General features: G+C 49.1%; 1 protein-coding gene across 1 annotated transcript in view; it reads left to right on the top strand.

Moving 5' to 3' along the window:
• The first annotated feature begins 1,541 nt into the window (after positions 1-1,541).
• Positions 1,542-9,498, top strand: part of ADAMTS12 (ADAM metallopeptidase with thrombospondin type 1 motif 12) — a 230,100-nt gene continuing 222,143 nt past the window's right edge. Inside the window, exons 1-2 of the mRNA XM_054583922.1 lie at positions 1,542-1,683; positions 8,358-8,719. Coding sequence (XP_054439897.1) covers positions 1,557-1,683; positions 8,358-8,719 — 489 coding nt within the window. The 5' untranslated portion in view covers positions 1,542-1,556. The remainder of the gene's footprint in view (positions 1,684-8,357; positions 8,720-9,498) is intronic.

The raw sequence follows: 9,498 nt of genomic DNA, 5'->3' as shown, positions 1-9,498 counted from the left end.
CGGGGGAGGAGAGCCACGCGCCAAGGAACGGGGCAGCCTCTAGAAAATGCGAAAAGCAGGGAGACAGCTTCTCCCTTCATCCTCCAGAAAGGAATGCAGCTGTGCTAACATCTTGATTTTAGCCCAGTGAGACCCGTCTCAGACTTCGGACCTCCAGAGCTGCAAGATAATAAACCTGTGCTGTTTGAATTGGCCAAGTTTACGGGACGTCCTAACGGCAATCACAGGAAACTGACACATAGCCCTCGGAGTGTCCTGGTGGGCGTGTGTTCAGTGTTCTGCAGAACCCGGCCCCGCCCCGGTAGGACCACCTTCCACTTGGTCACTGCTTTGATTTGGCTGCCTGCTGAGCTGATATCTGAAACCTCTTGCTGAACACACACGGTTGGCTGGAATCCACGGAAAACCCACATGGGGCCAAATTCCTCCTGAATGGAGTAAGGAGGCCCGTTGAAGTCCAGAGGTGCAAAATCTTGGCTGGGTTATCCCAGTAAATTCTCAGGAAGCCTGGCAAAGCTCCCCCGCTTGCGGCGTTCTCTCGGGGATGACGTGAAGCATCAACCTCTGAACGCACACCCCCGGGGACAGCCTGTTTAGGTGAACTGGAGAAAGCGCTGGCACCCCCTTGGGCTGCCTTACTTCCTCTGTTCTGCCCGTGTCCTTTTGGGTGAGTGGAGATGGGCTAGGTAGGCTGGGGTTATCGAGGTAGAAAACCACCAGCGAGACCTGCAGACTCGTTCCTATCACTTGGTAATCATTTGGTCAAGTGACCTTTCGCACAGAGGAAGGGACTTGCCCAGGGCCAAACCAGCAAATTAGCTCAGACCGTTTCCCTTTGTGTGACTTGGCAAAGAGAAAAATGATCTATTATTCGTTTTTCAAGTGGGAGTCCTCGCTTGGCTGGAAGAGGATCCCCCAGAAGTCTGGCCGGCGGAGGAGCCTCAGTATTGTGAGCAATGTTAGGGAAAGTTCGGACCCGGGAGGAGGAAGGCAGGAAAGGGGGCAGCACTGAGCTGCAGAGGGTGGGGAGTGTGGTGCCTCTGCCCCACCTCTGCGCTCCAAGTCCTCCGCCGGCCTTCGGGCCTGGTGAGGGGCTGGCCTGGGGCCTCCCTCCCGGAGTCCCGCCCAGGGTGGCTCTCGCGGGGCTCCCCTATTTGGCCGGCTCGCCCGGGCGCTGGGCGGGGCGGAGGAGCGCGGGGGTGGGAGTCCCGGAGGAAGATGCGCAGAGCCGGCCGCGAGGCTTGGGCGCGGGAGGAAGAGGGGTGGGGATCTGGGGTGGGCTGCGCCCCCCCGCCCCGACCCGTTCCACACCCCGCACCAAACAGAGGCTGTCCGCTGAAATCACTCCCCTTTCAGGAGGAGGGAGGGGAAATCAAGGTAACTAGCCCCTCTCTGCTTAAAAAAGCGACGGGAGCTCTGGGCAGCTTTTCCGCCGCTCACGCCCCACGCCTGGACCATGCACCCCGGCGTCTCCCCGCTCGGCCACAGGCAAGGACTCGGTTTCTTAAGTTGAGAGCTAAAACTTGGTAACTTTTCTTCTGCCCAACAACTGAATCATGCCATGTGCCCAGGGGAGCTGGCTTGCAAACCTCTCGGTGGTGGCTCAGCTCCTGACCTTTGGGGGCCTGTGCTATGGCAGACACCCGCAGCCCGGCCAGGTGCGCTTCCCGGACAGGAGGCAAGGTTGGTGGCTTTTCTTTGTCTCCTTTGAAAACCGTCGTGGTAAAACCAGTGAAAAGTTGGTGGCTCCCTTTCCCCCTCCCCCACTGGGCTGAACTCTGCGGAGCCTTTTGGCTCAGCGGTGAGGAAATCGGAGCTGGGAGCTCAGTAACAGTACTTCTCAGAATCCAGTGTTTCAGGTGAGGATTCCTTAATTCTTACCGAAAGGTGGGAGCCCGCCTCTCTCTCTCCTGTTGCTGCTGCAGTCAGGCCCCCGAGGTAGCTGGCGAGCACCCCACCTTTCTCTCTGTGTCCTCTGAAGCTGCACTGCTTCATCTCCTCTTTCTCAGAATCTGAGCACGAACGTGATTTTTTTAATAAAATTCCAACTGGCTACGGGCAGACATCGGAGCGTTTCTAGTCCATTTTAAACTGCTAGTCAGGGAACGGGGAAATCTGATTCCGCCCTCCTGCTGGCTGAGCCTGGCTGTGTTTTGGTTTCCTGGAAAGATTTAGGGCTGTGTTTTAAATATAACAGTCCTTTTGGGGAAAATTTACCACCTTAGGGGCTCTGGTTCCCCTGTCCGGCCTTCCTGATCACAGCCAGCTGCATCTCTCTTTGAATTTTGTGACGCTCCTATTGCCATAGAAAGCACTGGAGCCGTTGCAGCAGACGATTTGTTGTTGTTAATTATTGTTAAGTGCAGCCCCCTACACGGGTGGTACTGTTGCCTGAGCTATTTTACTGGCCTTGGAAGGGGCAGACACTTAGCCGTTTGGTGGACAGTTCATTGTGCCTCTGGGAGAAAACTGTCACAGCACTAGAGTGGCCTGCGTGGCTCCAAGACTACTAAGGCGCTCTGCGCGGCAGCCCACTGGCCACCCACAGCAGCCTGCTGGGTGCAGGACCTCAGTGACTGCCGCTGTTTACAGATGAGGCCGCTGAAGCCGGGAGAGTTTCTGGACCTGGCTAGCAGCTGACTGAGGTTTTGAACCCAGGTAGCTTGACTCCAGAGGCGGGCCCCTTACAATGAAGCAGCATTGTCCAATAGCGGTAATAGGCACAACACAGGCGCGCGCGCACGCGCGCGCGCGCACACACACACACACATGCACTCAGGGCACACACACAGCGCACTGGGTTAGCATCCGTTAAGTCCTCTATCTGCTGACTGTGCTCAAGTCTTGGGAAGCTGCCATAGCTCCCTGACCCCCTTTGATCCCCAAGACCACTTGGGTGGTAGACATCACCAGCACAGCCTTCTTAGGATTTCCTCGTGAGGGTTTGTGCCTACATTGCAAAGTTCAAACCTGCCGGAGAGCTCGTCTGCTGAGACTTCAAGAGCCACCAGATGCCAGACCCTTTGCTTTGCTTGGAAGCTGGCGCCCGCAGCACTGGGGTTGGATGTCAGTCAGCCAGCACTCGCTTGTGTAAACGGTCCAGATACCATCTCCTACCCCCAAGTTTAAAATAGCAGCGTTTGTTGTTCTTTGAAAAACAGCCCCTTTGTGAAAAGTCTCTCTTCTGTGGCAGCACAAACAAAGCCTGCAAGCACTTCCCAGGGAATTTGGAGATGGCTTGGTTCAAAGACACACGTTCTCCTGGGTGGGTTTTCGGCTGTGTCTGCTCGGCATCTACATTGTAGTGGAAGAGAATTTGGTGTAGTGTGGAGCAGACAGACAGCCCAGGGCCTTGCTTTCTTTCTCTTCCCTGAAGAGTGGGAGGTGGTTGTTTCTCGTGGTCACCTTTAGGGTTATGGACTGAGAGTGGTTGACGTTGAAAAACAGCTGTAATGTGCTCTGAGCTGAGTTTATTAGCATTGTGTAGGTATTACAGGTTTTGAAAATAATTTCAGATTTTTAAAGCCTTTTCACCAAAATATGTGTCCTTCATCCAAGACTAAGTTGAGAGAGCAAACTAGTCAGAGAAGAAGATTTTGAGGCTTCCTGGGAATAGGATGACCTGGGTTTTGCTTCCAAATGACCTGCCTGCTGCTTCGCCATTGGCCGGTTTCCCCAGACTCCCACTGGAACGCTGACAACATTTTTGAATTGCACCCAAACTCTGAACTTTTAAACTTGCAAATTACTCTAGCTATCACTTCTCCCATCCTTCTTACTTTTACAGACAAGGAATGGGTGGCCTAGGCAGTCAGTCTGTTAGTCAGCGTGGATTTATTGAGCACCCACCTATTGCCACTTCACCAGAGGGGGGAAGAGTCCCACAGTTGGAAACGCACTCCGAAACTAGGTAACCACTACAGTTCCTTCTAGGTCTAAAGGTGGGGCAGAGTCCGGATTTTAGACTGAGGAAAGAGGATGGGAGATAAATCCAATCCTTTCTGGGACTAGAAACAGCTTTGGCAAACGAACTCTGCTCAGCATGCTTGCCACATTGCTCGGTTGTGCAATGACTTCCACAGGGGTCCCCACCAAGGACCAGAGCAATGGGAAATGCTCGTCTTGCTCCCGACATGCTGCCTCTCTCCTATAGCCAGTGCTGTCCTCGTAGGTGGGTTATTCCCTGGGCCGTTTGCAAGTCACCGCTGGTCACTTCTGTGACCTCTTTTGCTCTCGGCAGCTCCATGAAACCCACAGGGCAGATGCTTGATCCCACGCTAGAGATGGGCTTGTGCAAGGACGCTGGGAGTGTGGCTGTGTGTTTCAACACAAATGTTGTAATCATGCCTTTATGCCATTTGCGGGGGCGGAAAAAGTAAGTTCTACAAGGAGAAAATGATTCTGGATATGTCCTTCATGTAAGAAGAGATGTCACCGTTTTGATATTTTACATGTGTTAATAATATTGAGCAGTTACGCTCTGCAGGTTAGTTATCACAGGGTTGGGGAACAAAGCCACCCTCATGTGCCTTATTTTTCAACTTTGAGGGGACCAACATGATTCTCCACAACATTTTCACACACATAGTGTCCTATAATAAAAATACAGTTGAAAGGTTACAGCAATCTGTGGAAGATAATTATGAAATAAATACCCATTTATAGGAATTTCATTGCCCTTTTCAGTAAGGAGCCTTAGAAATTCAATTGCTCTCTAACATAGAAATAAACATGAAGAATAATCCTAGATTTAACCCTAAATTTATAAAAACTGGCAGGTGAATGTTCTCTCACCTTTCGCTTTTCTTCTGAAGCAAAGGGTAAGAGATCACTTGGTATTTCGTGTTTTCAAAAGTGCTTGTACTCATGAAGTATTTGTGGTTTCCAATTGAATTTTAAACAAGGCAAATCAAAGTGTTCAGGGCTCATAACTTATTTTCACGAACCCCGAAGTCGACTGTGATGTCATTACAGTGCGTCCCAGCCTCCCCTCAGCCTGACGCAGACCCTGGAGAGGCATGCGGGGCTGAGCTCCGAAGGGTGGGCTCGGGGTCATGTTGCCCGGCATAAATCCTCACCCCTCTTTATTATTATTATTATTATTATTTTTTACAGAGGTAGGAGTTAAGGCTGAGACGAGGGACACCGTTAATAATACTTTCCCCTGAGAACTCCAAGCATTAGATAAGATCAAATTGGTATAATTTGAATGCTCTGCTTGACTATTGCAATGGTAAAAATGAGGAGCTGTTGTTATTTCCTGACATCTTATTTCTCTGCTCCTTCTATATTCCCTTTGGGCTCTGCTTTCTGTTGGCCAAGGTTATAGCTACCTAGTCTTCCAAACAAAATGCCTACTGGGAGGAACCCAAGGTGAACGGGGCTTCTCCCCTCCTTCGATTGGAGGTCACACGTATTTACGGCCACAGAGATCACTGGTAGCCAAGTTTCTGTCTTTAAGATCAACAATAGCTAGTGAGAGCTATGTGTCAGGCATTGTTCTAAATCTATTACCTATATTAATACATTGGATCCTTATCCCACCCTGAGAGGCAGATATTGTTGTTATGCTCAGGGTACACATGAGGCAACCGTAGTTGGTCCACCGACATTAACCACACTCCGTACATTTCCATGGTATTTCCATCTAGCCCTGTGGGCTGACAGGGCTGATCTGCCTCCGTTGCAGTAACATCAAGGGGCAGAGCCAACCCTAGGTCCTAGGACTCTGATAAAAAGGCAATTAGTAGCTCCATTTATTGCCAGGCAGACGGAGGCCTCTTAAAGAAGTCAAGCAGTTCTTTGCTTGTTGGAATATCTTTGCCAGGGGCAGTGTGCTTGCCTCTGTTCTGTTACATTCTCTGCCAAGGGCATGCGCATGTATGTACCTGACGTACAGGGGCAAGAACGTGATTTTGAAATAGGAAGCACAAGATTTTAATCCAAGTAATGTTGCATATGGGCTCTGTGCCCTCCCTTAGACTCAGTTTCTTTATCTGTGAAATGGGGATAATTCTATCATGGGGCTGTTGTGAGTATTGAATAAAGAGAGGCTTATAGTTACTGGCTCATAGCAAGTGTTCATTAAATGGCTAGCATAATTGTTATCACTGCATTATTATGCAGCCACATTATGCTGGCTTTTTAAAAAATCCACGAAGTTAAAAGCAACTTCGTCAAAAGCTATAAATTTGTTTGCTCCTGCAGTCCTTGGGAAATAGGTGCTTTAGTCTTTCATTTATACTTTCAAATATTGTGCTTACTCTTTGAGTTGCATCTTCAGAGACAGGCCCTATAAGGGACATAAGATCTGATTTTTGAGAGAGGGAGTCAGCACCTCGACGTTGGCCACATGCTGAGGGGACGGCCGCATGGGTATTCAGCTGAATAAGGCTTTTCCTGCCTCCGACTTCCCTCCATTGCTCCAGCCCTGGGGGAGCCGGAGACATAGCTACCAGAAAAAGAAGAGAAGTTACTAAGAGGATCACGAACAGAAGCCCACTGCACCCCCTCACCCAACCTGGCCATTCCTCTCCTGAGGGCCGATCTTGGAAGAGCAGGGCAGTGAAGCTCCAATACCACAGAGGTCCAGCTAGTCCTTGGGGGAGGGCGGCACAGAGCGCTAAGCCAACTTGACTCCTAGTTCTGGTATAGTAGCATCATTAATTGATACAGAACCCTGTTTCTTTTTTATTCATGTATGCATTTTCTTCCTATTCTTCACTTTCATTCTTCCCTGTAGAAGACCATTTTAATGGGTTCCATGTGTACTGTTTGTTTGCGCATGCTCCGGCAAACTTTGTAGTATTGTTTCTATGAGCACACATTTTCCATTAACGTAAGTGGGTCTGCATTAAGTTGTCCTGTTTCGTACTTCTCCTTGAGCCTTGTTTTGAAGATCTGCCTGCGTCACTGTGTGGCCTATTCCTTCTCACTGCTGCAGTTGAAGTAACGGGCCTGGACATTTTGCACCTACAAATTGAGACAATTTGTTAGTACTGAAGAGTGAGACTGTACTCATTTAAGGTGGAGATAAACCTCTCCTCAAAGTGTGTTTGAAGGTCTTTTGTCATTGTACCCCATCAAGTCCAGTTCTTTGAACTAACCAGCTACAAGTGTGCTCATTCCTCCATCCAGGCTGCGATGTGCAAGACTCTGGCCTCCGAAGGACGTGGGCATAAATAGCCTAAGAAACAAAAGGCATGTGAAATAAGGCCATTCTGGGAGGTAGAGAAAGTAAGGAATGGAGGTGGGTTCAGAGGTGCGGAGAGAACTTCAACCAGATGCATGAGGAGGGAGAATAGGGAGGATTGGAGTTGGGGCTTTGAAGCATGAACAGGAAGAAGCAGGATATTGATAGAGAGTGAGAAGAGCGTAGTTCTGGGGAAGTGACAGGAGCAAAGTAATACAGGTTAGAACAAGGGAGCACAGCTGCAAGGTAGCAAGTAGACTTGCTTTCCCTTTCTCTCCTTCCTCCCCCACTTCCTTCCATTTTTGTTTTCTTTTTTTCTACTTATTTGCCTCAAGCAAAAGGTTAGTTTATCTTACTAAGTGTTAACAGTTTACTTTAAATAGTTTGTGTTCCAGAGTGATAATTACTCCCTAAAAGTTAGATTCCTTGTTATTCTCAAATGTCAAAATGAGGAACTAGAAGTGAGATGTGAATGTGAGCCCGTGTCTGTGTTCTTGTGTGGAAGGCACGAATGTTCCTGTTCTGCCTTGTGAAAGTGGCAACTTTTATATTTTGCATCTGTGCCTCAGATCCTTATGGGTTCACTTACTCTTTTATTCTGTATATTTTATAAAAATAAAAAGAAATGCCCAAGTTCCTTTAAGCTACATTAGGGACCACTTGCGCTGTTATTGGTGCGAGGTTTGTCACAGTGTACACGATGGGTTTGCTGGGTTTTTGCCTTTTATCTTCCCTTAACCTCCTTTAGCAGGACCTCCCCAAGGTGTTTAAACTCCTTAATAAAAAGTGAAGTGCTATGGTTTGTATTTACGAACTCTAGCCCTGAAATGTTCCTGTTTGTCATACTGATCGTGCCTCCTTCCTAAGAGTATTCTTTATGAATTAATTCTCACCTTAATTTGTCACTGGTAAACCTCTGACATCCAGAGCTCTTCCTCAGGGTCAGCTTAGACAGTCACACCTCATTGAGAAGGGAGTCCTGGGTCAGTTCTTCAGGGACTTTACTGTTGACAGTATTTGTTTGGTGGAAAGGATCTCGAAATGTCCAGCCAACAGTGGGGTTTTGCAATGAACAACCTAAAATCTGAGCTCCAAACGGAAGTATGTGGGCCTTGCTACAGACTCAGCAGGGATCTCTGCTTTACCGTGTCTCCTTTCCTTTCAGAGCATTTCGTCAAGGCCCTGCCAGAATACCACGTGGTGGCACCCGTCCGAGTAGATGCGCAGGGGCATTTTCTGTCATATGGCTTGCACCATGCCTTCACCAGCAGCAGGAGGAAGAGGGCCGTGGATGGCCCAGAGGACCGGGTATATTACAGAATTTCGCATGAGGAGAAGGACCTGCTTTTCAACTTGACAGTCAATCAGGGATTTCTTTCCAAGAGCTACATCGTGGAGAGAAGGCATGGAAACCTCTCCCACGTTAAGATGGTGGCTTCCTCCGCGCCCCCCTGCCACCTCAGGGGTACAGTCCTGCAGCAAGGCTCCAGAGTGGGGACTGCAGCCCTCAGCTCCTGCCATGGCCTGGTGAGTGCCTGGCTCCGTCCCCTCCCTCCTCTGTCCCCAGACCCCCAGCATTGTCACCTGCACACCCACTGCCGATGGGTGCACAGATGCATTCAACACATGTGAACTGAGCACTTACAATGTACTTGGTCTTGGCCTCTAAGTGAGTTAAAGGGGAAGTGCATAAAATTAAAGTTGATCAGTCTGGACGGCAAGGAGAGTAAGGGCTCTAAAGTAGCCAGTAGTTGCAGCCTGCAGCCAGGGTGGGGGACCACAGCTCTCAGTGGCTCCCAGGCTTGGGAATGGAATGGGACCTTTTCAATTTCAAATCACCCCAGCAGCAGTGAGGGCCGCCATGTGGGCATTTTCAGATTCAGATTTCAGATTCTTAATAAATCAGGAGCACAAAGAAGCAAATATTAACTAATGGAATTCTGTGGTGGCAGCCAAGATGGTGGAAAAAATGTAGATCCAAATCATTGAATGATTTTTCCGAAAGAACCAATCCACTGGGATTATTTTGGAGCCCTTCATACATAATTGGACAATTAAGAGATGGTTATTAAAAAAAAAAGGGCACTAACATTTAAATGAGTTTCCTTCCTTTCTGTGAGCACACAAGCTGGCTGGCTTGAAGTTCATTTGTTCACGTGCCATAGTTTGCCAGTGCTCACCGAGTGTGGTCCTCATCAGGAGGACAATGGTTGGACTGGTGTCTGCTTTTACCTGATCATTTGTCTGGGGTCTGATTGCCAGCATATTTATTTTGCCTTTCACCCGGGGATGCCCCCATTCCCAGA

The sequence above is a fragment of the Pteronotus mesoamericanus genome, unplaced genomic scaffold (assembly GCF_021234165.1).
Source record: "Pteronotus mesoamericanus isolate MK-2021 breed Mesoamerican mustached bat unplaced genomic scaffold, CSHL_Meso_final contig_75, whole genome shotgun sequence".
NCBI lineage: Eukaryota > Metazoa > Chordata > Mammalia > Chiroptera > Mormoopidae > Pteronotus > Pteronotus mesoamericanus.
This window is presented reverse-complemented; position numbering and strand designations above follow the sequence as displayed.